A 12649-nucleotide genomic window follows, 5' to 3' on the forward strand; every position below is an offset into this window, starting at 1 on the left:
AACTTCCATATGCTGCAGGTGGGACCCTAAAAAGCAAAAAAAAAAAAAAATTTCCCAGAGCAACGCCTGAACATAAAGCCTTGGGGACCACAGTTCCTCTTCTCTGGGGAAGGTCAGGGTCTGCTCAGTTTGGCCCGGACCCTAGGCTCCTGAGCACTGACTGCCTTCCATGTATGAATCAGCCAAAGGAGGGACCCCTGGATGCCCTGACCCCCAGTTCAGAACATAAAGGGCCCCGAGCCCCAGCCCACCCTGATGCAAGGTTAGAGCCCAAAGTAAGCCTCATGCTGAGGGTTCAGCCCCACTGCAGATACAGACAGATCAAAGCTCTCCATCAGAGATGCTTTATTATCACAATCATCAGGTATAAACAAGTGGTACAAAGGGCCAGTGGGCCCCCGTTCCTCTCCAGGCAGGCTCCTGTGAATAAGCAAAAGAGCAGAATGAGGCAGAAAAGGGGGAGCCATGGACTGAGGCTGGCTCACCCGAGCCATTAAACCACCACACACAGCCCAACTGCTCATAGCCGTTCCTCCGAGGGTCGCTGGGTCACCGCGGCTAACCAGGACACCACTGAGGTGTAAGTTCCGTGAGGGCAGAAGCACTGATGATTCAGTATGTTTCCAGGACCTAGCACAGTGCCAGGCAGGGAGTAAGTGCTCCGTGAACAAAGTACTAGAAGATGCAAATGGACCCTCCAAGGAGCCACGACTGCTGTTATTTACAAAGAAGAAAACTCAGGGAGTTCCCCTCATGGCTCAGTGGAAACGAATCCAACTAGGATCCATGAGGATGTGGGTTTGAACCCTGGCCTTGCTCAGTGGGTGGGGGAATCTGGCGTGGCCATGAGCTGTGGTGTAGGTCGTAGATGCAGCTCGGATCCCGAGTTGCTGTGGCTGTGGTGTAGGCCAGCAGCTGTAGCTCCGATTCGACCCCTAGCCTGGGAACGTCCACATGCTGCAGGCATGGCCCTAAAACGCAAAAACAAAACCAAACCAAAGAAAACTCAGGCGAGCAAGGTTGAGCCATTCCTTCAAGGTCACTCAGCTGGTAAACTGCAGAGGCAGGATCTGAACCCAAGCAGTCTGGCTGCTGAGGCAGCGCTCCTCACCAATCCACTCTCTGCTTTCCATGTACTTAAGACGTAACCAGCAAACACACTCTCACATGAATGACACATAGACACAGCACACAAGGCACAACGCATGTTCATAGGCAACACAAACACAGGAAATACAATGTATATGTATTGTATTTATTGCGTGCATGCATGCACACACACGTGCGCACACACACATACGCACGCACACGCATGTACAAATGAAGGTTTGGGTCATTTTTTTGGCTGACACCCAGGAAAGGGATGGACTCACGTACAGAAGGGAGATGTCTGTTGTTCCAACGGGCCAGCCCAAGTACGCCCAGCCTTCACCTCGCCATCGCACCCCCCCCCCACCCAGCCTCTAGTCCCTGACCCTCCAGGAAGTCAAGTTCAAGGCAGGGAGTGTACTGCAGTTGACAAAGTCCCGAGGGAACCTGTTGGACATGAAGATGTTTTTCTTGGACACGACGGTGATGCCCGTGTTGTCGCAGATGATGCGGGACAAGGAGATCTTGGCCAGGGCCTGCTGCTGCTGCTTGCTGAACACGCCCTTGTTCTGCCACCAAAACCTGCACGGGAAACCCACAGCCATTGCCCCTGAGGCTACCAGTCTGGGCTGGGAGGGCATCCACAGGCGTGAGCTGCTCCTGGATGCCAGAGGAGCACAGCAGACCCAGCCCTAAAGCATGGGAGAGCACCAGGCCTCCCCGGGGGCAGCCTGGGGGCTTTCAAAACACGTAAAGCCCCAGTCACGGCCACCCAGGTGCCCGCCCCCCATTCCCCCACCCCTACCCCAGCAGCATCCAGGCACAACTAATGATAGATGGGGAGCCAGGCCCACACTCACTCGTGAGGCCTCGAGCCCTGGGCCAGGGTGACATCCCTGAGGGGCGATGGTTCCCCTTGGGGGTGTTTTTGTTTTGTTTTGTTGTCTTTTTGCCATTTCTTGCTCCCACGGCATATAGAGGTTCCCAGGCTAGGGGTCGAATCGGAGCTGTAGCCACCGGCCTACGCCAGAGCCACAGCAACGCAGGATCCAAGCCGCATCTGCAACCTACACCACAGCTCACGGCAACGCCGGATCCTTAACCCACTAAGCAAGGCCAGGGATTGAACCCACAACCTCATGGTTCCTAGTCAGATTCGTCAACCACTGAGCCATGACAGGAACTCCCAGGGGTGGTTTGTAATTTGTCCACCCAGAGAGGGACACATTTTTAGAATTTTCTCAGAGGCTCAATTCAGACCAGGTGACAACTGGATGTGCCAAATGTCAGGCCTGCAGTGAAATGACTGCGGGACAAACAGTGCAAAAGCAGGGATGGGACCTTTCGATAGAGACTGGCGGAGCCGTGGCTGCAGCTGGGACCTGGAGAAGTGACCGAGAGTGGCATTTTCTCTCCTCCGACCTTCACAACCAGGAGTCCAGGCCCCTCCTTGTCGCACCACCTCCCACATTCAGGATGACCGTGAGCCGCCCCAGAACACAATGGAGCAGCACAGACTCCTCCGAGCCCTTCACTTTGCAGGAGGAAGCTGGGGTCCCCAGAGGTCCGGGGACAGGCCCGCAGCCGCGCAGCCGCGCTCCTCACCGATCGCCGTCGCGGAGCTTCCTGAACTGGGTCCCGATGAGGCAGGCGAGGAGCGGGCCCACGCGGCCTTTCCTGTTCAAGGGCTCAGCCACACCGCCCATCCAGATGTCAATGTTGGCGGGCGTGCCGTACTGGGCCATCAGCTTCCTCGCCAGGTCCAGGTTCTTTAGCACCGTGCCCAGCTCGCCCACCGTGCTGGGCTCTGGGAGCCCGCAGAAGCGCCTCCAGGCTTTGTACCCTGTGTGCAGGTTGGGGGGAGGTGGCTGTCGCTGGGTCCTAGTAAGCCCACCTTCCCAACACAGAGGGGCCATGGCCAGAGGTATGTGAGGGACAGGAGGGGCCAGAAGCCCTGTCACCGGGTTATAAATGCCCAGGGAACCCTGAACCCTTAGCTCCAGGACCCTCCCTGTCTTCCCCTTGCCCCCTCTCCCCGCTCCCCCCCCCACCCCCGACACACGCACACACACTAAGGTAGATCCTAAATTGCCGCATCTCCTGTTGGGTCCAAAGATAGGAGCACCTCATTGCCTCCTCTGGAGATCCCAGACCCAGGATGGGTGCAGGTATCTATCTCCAAGGATCAGCGACACCGGCTGTCCCATAAAACAGGCCCGGGCCTTGATGAGGCTGCTCTGGGTTCCAGTTCCAGCTCTGTCATTGACTTGGCTGGAGAACCTGGGCAGGTTCTGAGTTTCTCCAAGCTCAGTTTCCTCATCAGGAACACGGAAGTGACCATAAGCGCTTCCCTCCGAATTCGTGTAAAATGAAGCCACATGAAACTGGATGGAGACAGATTTTCCGATGGGGGGGGGGGGGGGCTTGTTGTTATGATGATGATGCTCCAAGTTGGAGGGTCACAGCCACACGAAGACGGCCGGAGGAGTTGGAGCAGATGGGCTCAGGGACAGGTAAGGGGGGAGGAGAGGGCAGGAGCGGGAGGTGGGGGCGGGGGACTCCTGCCGTCTCCTCACCTGGGAGGCCGTGGTCCCGGCTGCGCTGCATGTTGAGAGCGGGCAGGTCCAGCCCGATCCTCATGACCTGCTCAAACAACCGCTCCCGAATCTCATCTACCACGATTTGGTTCTGGCGATTCAGCTTGGCGGGGGTGGCCATGAGGCCCCGGAGGAGGGGGTCGATGCCACCTGGGGCAAGAGGAGCAAGGGTGGGGGAAGGACCTGGCTCAGCAGCAGAGCTAGGACTGGAGTCAGGGACGGGTCCCTGGTGGAACCGGGGGGACTGCAGAAGAGCAATGGGCACATGCATCTCCTGGTGCCAAGGTGGCCCCAGGAGGGCAGGTGCTCACTGGGGCATCTCAGGGGATAATGCCTTTCAGACCTGCAAGGCTCAGGTGCTCCCAGCCCCTGGCCTCTTGGGTCGCTGAGAGTCACAACACACAAGAAGGAGCAGGCTCCTTATAAGCCATCTCCACCCCATTTTTTTTTCTTTTGCTTTTTTGATTTTTAGGGCCACACCTGCAGCATATGGAGGTTTCCAGGCTAGGGGTCCAATCAGAGCTACAGCTGCTGGCCTAAGCCACAGCCACAACCACAGCAACGCGGGATCCAAGCCTCATCTGCAACCTACACCAAGTCCAGATCCTTAACCCACTAAGCGAGGCCAGGGATTGAACCTGCAACCTCATGGTTCCTAGCCGGATTCGCTCCCGCTGCACCACGATGGGAACTCCCCACTCTTTGTTATTAGATGTGCGAGCAGAGCCAGGTGAACTGAGGCTGGAAAGTCGGATCAGATCCCCAGTGCTGGAGGGAAAGGATTTGTTCCACTCCAGCTCCCTCTGACCAGGCCCATGCCCACCCCACCCTCACTGCCAGCCCACTCACCCCTGGCCTAGGTCCCACTCACCTTCCAGCACTACCCTCCAGGTGGCAAAAAAAGCCTTGCTGAGCGGAACACGGGGGTTGGGCTGCATGGGCCGGTACCGACTGTCCAGGCGGAAGGTGAAGGGTTGGATGAGGGTGTGGCCATAGCGGAAGGCGTTGGTGAAAACGTTGGCGATGCGAGGGTCCACCGAGTCATTGTAGCAGCGGTACTTGGGCAGGTACTTCTTCATGGCCTCTGGCCCCAGCACCAGGGGCAAGTAGTCCCGGTAAGTGATGATCTAAAGAAAAGTCACTCCGAGTGGCCTCTCCACTCACCCCTCCCTGCAGACAGTCTGCCTGCTCTTGACTTGAGGGAGCCCTTCCCCATCTGCGGCCAGAGATGTGCCTCCCACAGCACTGGAGCTGGGTCTCACAAAGTGGCTCGGAGTGGCAGAAAGAGAGCTCTACGGGTTGAGGGCTGTGTGACCTCGGGCCAGTTATTAACCTCTCTGAGCCCCAGTTCCTCACATATAAATAAAGGGTAATTATGTGGCCCTCTGCCTCAGGGGCTTAAATAGCAGAGCTTTGTTAGTCTTTGTCTTAGCTCCCTTGCCCTTAAGTAGCTAATGTCTCATTTCTCCTACTAAGTTACTATGAGCTCCTAGAGGGCAAGGATTGTGTCTCCTGTCTCTTGAAATTACTCAGTGCCCAGCAAGTGCCTGGCTCACGATTAGGGTCAATATATTGTCTCTAGAAGGAGGGAAGGCAGGAAGGAAAAGAACCACCTTAGCTGATTTCTCCCGGTGAAGAGAGAGGAGATGGAACAACCTCCATCTAGACTGGAATCTCCTCTGAGGTTTCGATGAATCACACTTAAATTCTGAGCAACTCTTTCCCCTCCAGAGTCAAGGAGTATTAATTAACAAGGGGTGTGTGTGTACCTTTGGGAGAGGATGGGGATGCTGCAGCATCCAAAATAGGGAGAGGGGGAGTTCCTGTCATGGCTCAGTGGCAACGAATCTGACTCATAACCATGAGAACACAGGTTTGATCCCTGGCCTCCCTCAGTGGGTTAAGGATCCAGCGTTGCTGTGAGCTGTGGGGTAGGTTGCAGACAAGGCTCGGATGTGGTGTTGTGTGGCTGTGCCATGGGCTGGCAGCTACAGCTCGGATTCAACCCCTAGCCCAAGAAGCTCCATGTGCCACACGGGCAGCCCTAAAAAGACAGGAAAAAATAGGGAGAGGGAACCAGAGGTAAACAGGATAAAGAGAGTGGGAGAGCTGTGAGAGAGTCATAAAGAAGAGGGGAGTGGATAAAGGAGCCAAGAGTGACAGTGAGATGGAGGAGAGGAGAAGCATTTCCTGAGCAGGAGAGCACGCCTGGGAAGGAGGGGATCTGGCAGATCACTTAGCATCTGCCAGGAGTTTTCATATGTGCCCTTCAAACCTTAGAGCATCGTGGATGAAGAAGCCGAGGGTTGATCTGCACAGCTAGGACGCGGCAGAGGCACGTTTGCACGGGACTCCCTACCTGGACCATGGCTCCCACGATCTTCCTGGCTTCCTGGTAGAGCCTCTCCCCATCCCACCTGGGGTTCAGGCGCTTGAGCTGTGTGGCCAGCCTGTTGTGCTCCCGCAAAAGGAGTGTGTGCAAGGAGGTGAGCCCAGGCATCTCACTGGCGCGGCTGTCCCCTTGGGGAAGCAAAAGCTACTGTCATTCCCAAGACCTCGCCCCCAGAAAGGTCCTGCTCCATTGAAATGCCCTCCTGAGCCAAGGCCTGAAATGCCCCTTGCCCAGCTGTCCTCTCCACCCCTCTTTCCAGGCCTTGCCCAGTTTACGCCTCCTCTCGGAGGCCCCCCTTGGTACCCTGGTCCACCACCACAGCTCTTCCTCTCTTTAGCAGCACTGCTGGTCAGAGATGCTCGTTCACGAGGCCTCAGATCTGACACGGGACTTGTCACCTCCCCATAGCTGAGACTGGGAGCACCTTGAGGACAAGGACCATGGGTCGTGCCTTTTTTTTTTTTTTTTTTTTTTTTTTTTTGGTCTTTTGTCTTTTGTTGTTGTTGTTGTTGCTATTTCTTGGGCCGCTCCCGCGGCATATGGAGGTTCCCAGACTAGGGGTCGAATTGGAGCTGTAGCCACCGGCCTACGCCAGAGCCACAGCAACGCGGGATCCGAGCCACGTCTGCAACCTACACCACAGCTCACGGCAACGCCGGATCGTTAACCCACTGAGCAAGGGCAGGGACCGAACCCGCAACCTCATGGTTCCTAGTCGGATTCGTTAACCACTGCGCCACAACAGGAACTCCGGTCGTGCCTTTTTGTATCTGATCCCCCACCTGACAGACACACAGATGCATGGAGTTTAACACAGTGCCTGGTACAAAGTAGGAGATCCATGAACACTGCCTGGTTGACTTCTTCTCCTGATTCACGGAGAACCAAAAAGTAGCATGCATGTTGGCCTGTTTTCCTGCCCAGGTCGGACACAGCGAATGATCACAGCCCTCTCTCTTGCTAAACCTGGATGCTAAACCTCAGAATCCTTCTCAACACACGACTCTAGAAAGCCACTACTAACGGACCAGGGTTGCCATCCTACACAACATGCTAATTGTGCAGCCTGCTGGGGGCGGCACCAGGGCACAGGATGTTCAAAGGCCGCACCTGAGACTGTTCAAAAGAATCAAATGAGGAGTTCCCATCATGGCTCAGTAGTTAACGAATCCAACTAGGAACCATGAGGTTGAAAGTTCGATCCCTAGCTTTGCTCAGTGGGTTAAGAATCTGGCGTTGCCATGAGATGTGGTGTAGGTCGCAGATGCGGCTCGGATCCCGCGTTGCTGTGGCTCTGTTGTAGGCTGGTGGCTACAGCTCCGATTCAACCCCTAGCCTGGGAACCTCCATATGCCACGGGTTTGGCCCTAGAAAAGAAAAAAAAAAAAGGCAAAAAAAAGAAAAAAGAAAAAAGAATCAAATGAGACCCTCTGATCTCTCTAATCTTCCCCTAAAACCCTCTCTGGAAGGACCAGAGGGTCAGCACCATGCCCATTTCTGCAGGACAATGGGTTCAGCCCTTGCTGGTGAGGAGAAAATTCTCTGAGTAGCTTTTCCTCCCCATGACCTGACAGAGGTCATGATCGTCCAGGCTGGGGACATGTGGCTCAACACCGCGTGGAGCCCGAGGAGTGCTGCTCTTCCCCTATTAGCCCAGAAAAGTCCACGCTGCTGCCAACCTGGATTCTTCTTTCCATGGGCACTGACTTTGAGTCTCCTCCCCAGGGCCCAGCCACTAAGAGCCATCAGGAGCCACCAGAAAGAAAGGCTGGAGGCCAGAGAGAAGGGCCTCAGACCCACTATTGGGGTTACATTTAAAAAAGCATTGGATGATGTTAGAAAAAAGAATCTATATGTAAATACATATATATATATATATATATGACTGGGTCACATTGCTGTACAGCTGAAATTGACAGAACATTGTAAATCAACTATAATAAAAATTTTTTAAATTAAAAAAATAAAAGCATTGGAAAATCTCTGGGTACGACCACCATCACTGCCCCAGCCATATCCCCAGGCCTGCCAGTTATTTAAATCGAACATCCCTGGAGTTCCCTTCGTGGCTCAGTGGTTAATGAACCCAACTAGGATCCATGAGGATGCAGGTTCCATCCCTGGCTTCGCTCAGTGGCTTAAGGATCTGGCATTGCCCTGAGTTGTGGTGAAGGTTACAGACACAGCTTGGATCCTGCATGGCTGTGGCTGTGGTGTAGGCCGATGGCTACAGCTCCGATTCAACCCCTAGCCTGTGAACCTCCGTATGCCGTGGGTCTGGCCCTAAAAAGGAAAGAAAAAAAAAAAATCGAAAATCCCACCCTCTCATTTTACAGAGAATCAAGGTGGATAGGCGGTAGTCTGAAGCAGCTCAGCCCAACAGAACTTTCTGCACGGATGAAAATGTTCTCCATCTGAGCTGTCCTATATGGAAGCCTGTGAGGCTACTGAGCACTTGAAATGTGCCTAGCGCAGTGGAGGAACCAAGATTGTTATTTAAGTTCATTGAAATGAACTTAAATGGACATGCAAATAGCCAGGTGTGACTAGTGGCTACCATGTTGGATACTATGGTTCTAGAGGGAGAGGGTGCCACGTGGCTCTCCATCCCTTCAGTTCCTTGTCCCTAAAGGACTCAACTCTCCTCTCTCCCAGAGTCCAAAGGGAAAGGGTGACAGAGCAAGGGTGACAGAGACAGACGGATAAAGACTCCTTGGCCATCCCTGAATCTCCTTCTTAGTTTTGGGGGTTTTGTTTCTATTGGCTTTGAGGCTTTTGGCTGTGTTTTTGTTTTGCCTTTGTGGTTCCATCCAACTTGTTACCAAGACAACTGAATTAATACCCTGACGTTGGCGAGGACAATTTCTAAATGCAAACCCACAAGGGCCTCGCAAACAGGTGCTCCTGCATCAGCCCAGGTCCCCGCCGCCCCTTTCCCCGCCCCCCCCCCCACCACCACCACTGACCTGCCAGGAAGCAGGGGATGTTCGCGGAGCGGTTGGTGAGGAGGCAGGGGTCATCGTGCATGTTGTCGAAGGGCAGCAGGGCCCGGCCGTTGTCTCGGAAGCGATTGTTGACATCCAGCAGCCCCAGCTGGTTGGTCAGGTTGCGCAGTTTCATGGCCAAGGGATCCTCGCTGCCGTACACCATGCTGGCGTCCACGAAGGAGGTGAGCGCATTGATCTGGTTTCGGATGGTGATGTTGCTTCTTGGGCAGGCCGGGCAGGAGCGGAAGAAGGGGATGCAGTCACGTTGGTTCTTGATGCGGGGGTCGTTGGGCGGGATCTGCAGCACAGAGGGGCCGGAGGGGGGCGGGGCTCGTCAAGGGCAGGGACCGAGGTCAGGAGTGGCTCTCCCCCCCCCCCCCGCCCCGTTCATCCTCCTGAAGGCCTTGATCCTACCTCAGAAGCCTCCTGGAGCCCAGGACCAGACGGAGCGACCCAGACACTGAAAGGGAGTTCCTCCACCCCCTCAGCCCGCAGTGAGGCCTCTCAAGGCCCCCAAAGGGATCAGCCTGAGTTCCACCAACAGAGGGCCTCTGAGCTGGAGGGGTGATGACTAGGAGTGCTGGCGTTGGGGATGCGGGGCCTCCTGGAGGTGGGCTGGCTGGTCCTCTGACTCTTCCCCCAAACCTCCTTCCTCTTCTCTTTTTTCTTCTTTTTTTTTTTTTTTTTTTTTGGCCACACCTGCGGCATATGAAGTTCCCAGGCCAGGGATCGAAACCCAGCTGTAGCTTTGACCTACGGCCGGCACTGAGGCAACACCAGATGCTTTAACCCAGTGCACTGGGCAGGGAATCAAAACGGCGCCCCCACAGCAACCTGAGCCACTGCAGTCAGGTTCTTAACCCACTGCGCCACAGTGGGAGCTCCTCTCTCTTCTTTTCTGTGTCTGCTCCTTCCTCCTCGGTTCTCTGGATCTGGTCCACACTCTCCATCAGCCTCCTCTTCCTTTTTCTTTCCTCTCCTGCCTCTGTCTCTTCCCTGTCCCTTTCCTGACTCTCACTCTGGCCCCTGGCTCTCTCTCCCTCCGATTCTCCTTCTACTCTGCATGTGCCTCAACCGACCCATCCATTCTCAGCCCTACTCCAACCCCACAACCCAGACTCTGTGTGCTGGGGTGAGGGCTGGGTACCTGACACCTGCACACAGAGCTTTTGGGGACCGTGGGGAGGTCCTCAGCCCAGAGGGGCTGGGGGCGGACGGTGAGGGCCAGCGTCATTCAGGAGCTGGAGAAGGAAAGCTGGGCACGGAGGGAGGTGACCCCTTCCTGAACAATGACCGGGAAGGCTGGGGGTGGGGTGGGGAGGGAGCACCTTGAGCGGGAAGCAGGGTGGCTGCTGCAGGCAGCTGGTCTCACAGTTGATGCCAGTGAGGAAAGCAACTCGGGCGGCAGGCTCAGGGGTAAAGTCAAGGTCATGGTCCAGCAGCTGGCCCCACTGCATGAATAAGAGCGAGCGCTCCTGGTCGGGGGTCAGCTGCTCTGTGGGGAAGCGCACGATGGCGTTGGAGACGGCGCGAGCCTGCGGGGACATGGGGCATCAGGGGCTGCGGCCTTGCCTGGGCCTCGCCCGCTCTGCAGACCAGCGTGCTCACCAGGGGCACCGGGAAGCCATTGCGCTTGACCCCTGGCGTCCAGCCGAAGGGCAAGGAATGGCCATCCTCGTATTCGGCCGGCAGCCAGCGCACAAAGGCGCGATTGGAGGCCCCCAGTGTGGGACTGCGCCTGCAAAGGGAGAACAGGGCGCTGACACAATGTGGCCAGGGAGCTCCCCACCCCAGCCTCACCCCTACCTGCCGAGGAGCCGCCCCCAGTGGCTGCACCTGTTGTTGCACTGCCCGGTGATGGTTCGGTACTTGTCCTTCTCTGGGCATCTCACCCCCAGGTCCTGGTAGGCACAGCCGCTAGTCTTGGACAGCAGATTCATCTGGACAGGTGTCAGCACATCTGCGGGCCATGAAAGTAGGGGGGTGGGTGGGAGCTGAGCCCCCATTTTCTATCCTCGGCTGGGGAGCCTTGGTTGGGGAAGTGTAGTCTTAAGACGTGGAAGAGATGCTCCCGAGGCTCCTCAGAAGGAAGGTTTGGGGGAAGCGCTGGGAGGTGGCTGCGGTCACTAGAAGGGGTCCCTAGGGAAGCAAGGAGCTGGGGTTGGAGAGAAAAGGGTACCTGTGACATTGAAGGGGCCTGGCCACAGGGACCGCAGCTTCCTCTCCAGCAGGCCTAAGGCCACGTGCAGGTAGTCAGCAGCCCGAACAGCTGTCCTGGTAGCTGCCACTGGCTGCTTGAAGTAGGACAGGAGTTCCATGGGGCTGGCCGAGCCACTGCGAAGCCGCTGCTTGATGCTGCTTGGAAGAAGAAGGCATCAAGGGCCAGAGGAAGAGAGGCAGAGACCCTCAGCGGATGCCCAGCCTAGGGGTTGGACTCGAAGGACCGTGTAGAGAGATCCGCAGTCAAGAAGCAGTTTCTTTTTCTACATAGCACAGGTCCTGGTTATCCAGACTCAAGGCCATGGGAACCATGATTTTAAAGATGTTCTTATGCCCAGAGATACAAAAACTGAAAGATGGACAGAGGACCCTACCCCCACCCACAAATTCCCTGCTCCCTGTTCCTTCTCTGAACAGCCTGGGGCACCCTTGCCCCAAGCAGGCAGTGCTCGCACCCCACCTTTCCCTCTGCTCCTTGTAGGCTTTGTCCACTAGTCGCTTGGCCTCCTCCATGCAGGTCAGCACCACTGAGGTCTCCACGTGGCCTGGGACAGCTGCCCAGGACAGAGGTCACGTGATCAGGAACGGGCCCGAAGCCCCCATCAAGCCCCAGAGCCCTTACAGTGAGGAAAGGGATCCCAGGGACTCAGAACCAACCCCCACCCCACCCCGCCAACCCACCACCTGTTCGCTTCTTTCTGGACTGTTACCTAGAGCAGCAACCTCGGAGGGCTGGAGCAAGACCAGGAAGGCCAGTAGCCCTGCCAGGGCCAGGAGCAGCTTCATCCCTGCAACCAGACCCCAAGCCCAGTAAGGGTCCAAAGCCCATTGTGCATTTGGGAGAAAAGAATCCCACATCCCTCTCCTCCCAGGCCCCTCACTCCCACCTTCACACCCCAGTTCCCCCTCTGTGAGTTCTGCCTACAGACGGAGTCTGGGACCTCACCTCCAAAGTTGCCGGTGCTCCACCTGGCGCTGGCATCACCGCTTAGCCGAATCTGGGCTTTTATGTCCTCTAAGCTGGGGGAGGGGCGGGGCAGATGGGACCCGCCCCTGGAGACCGAACTCCCTCTCCTCCCCACCCCCGGCTCTGGGGTGCACAGAAAGGGCTCCCTGATACGGGAGAAACGGGCAGGGGAGGAGCGACCAGAGCCATTTCCAGCCTTTGAACGTAGCACCCCCAGTCCAGAGTTTCTCGGCTCCCCACTGTGTACCTAGACCAGGCCTAGCCCCAAGGGGTGCAGACAACCAACCCCCCCCCAACACACACACCACGCACACTCCAAAACGCCGATTAAACTGAGTATCCAGGGTTCCTTTGAAAGGGACAAAAGTTAGGCACCAGCGGCCTAAGAAATTATGAG

At 56.3% G+C, this 12649-nt stretch overlaps 1 protein-coding gene across 2 annotated transcripts; it reads right to left on the minus strand.

The window, feature by feature from the left end:
* Nucleotides 1–1234: 1234 nt before the first annotated feature.
* On the minus strand, nucleotides 1235–12268 carry MPO (myeloperoxidase). Of its 2 annotated transcripts, none has more exons than XM_003131655.4 (13): nucleotides 12232–12268; nucleotides 11996–12073; nucleotides 11746–11839; nucleotides 11245–11420; nucleotides 10902–11025; nucleotides 10674–10803; nucleotides 10394–10600; nucleotides 9045–9363; nucleotides 6046–6206; nucleotides 4558–4813; nucleotides 3666–3836; nucleotides 2695–2932; nucleotides 1235–1671 (listed from the first exon to the last, which is right to left on the minus strand). In XM_003131655.4, the coding sequence occupies exons 2-13, from the start codon at nucleotides 12069–12071 to the stop codon at nucleotides 1464–1466; spliced, it is 2160 nt and encodes a 719-aa protein (XP_003131703.4). In that variant the 5' UTR covers nucleotides 12072–12073; nucleotides 12232–12268; the 3' UTR covers nucleotides 1235–1463. The 2 variants fall into 2 exon arrangements, with proteins under 2 accessions (XP_003131703.4, XP_084841102.1); XM_084984976.1 differs by having other exon boundaries at nucleotides 9480–10600.
* Nucleotides 12269–12649: the final 381 nt, after the last annotated feature.

The sequence above is a fragment of the Sus scrofa genome, chromosome 12 (assembly GCF_054392235.1).
Source record: "Sus scrofa isolate SSC_HxYL_T2T_F1_AM1 chromosome 12, Sscrofa_HxYL_maternal_Yorkshire_Landrace_v2.0, whole genome shotgun sequence".
In the NCBI taxonomy this organism is placed as follows: Eukaryota; Metazoa; Chordata; class Mammalia; order Artiodactyla; family Suidae; genus Sus; species Sus scrofa.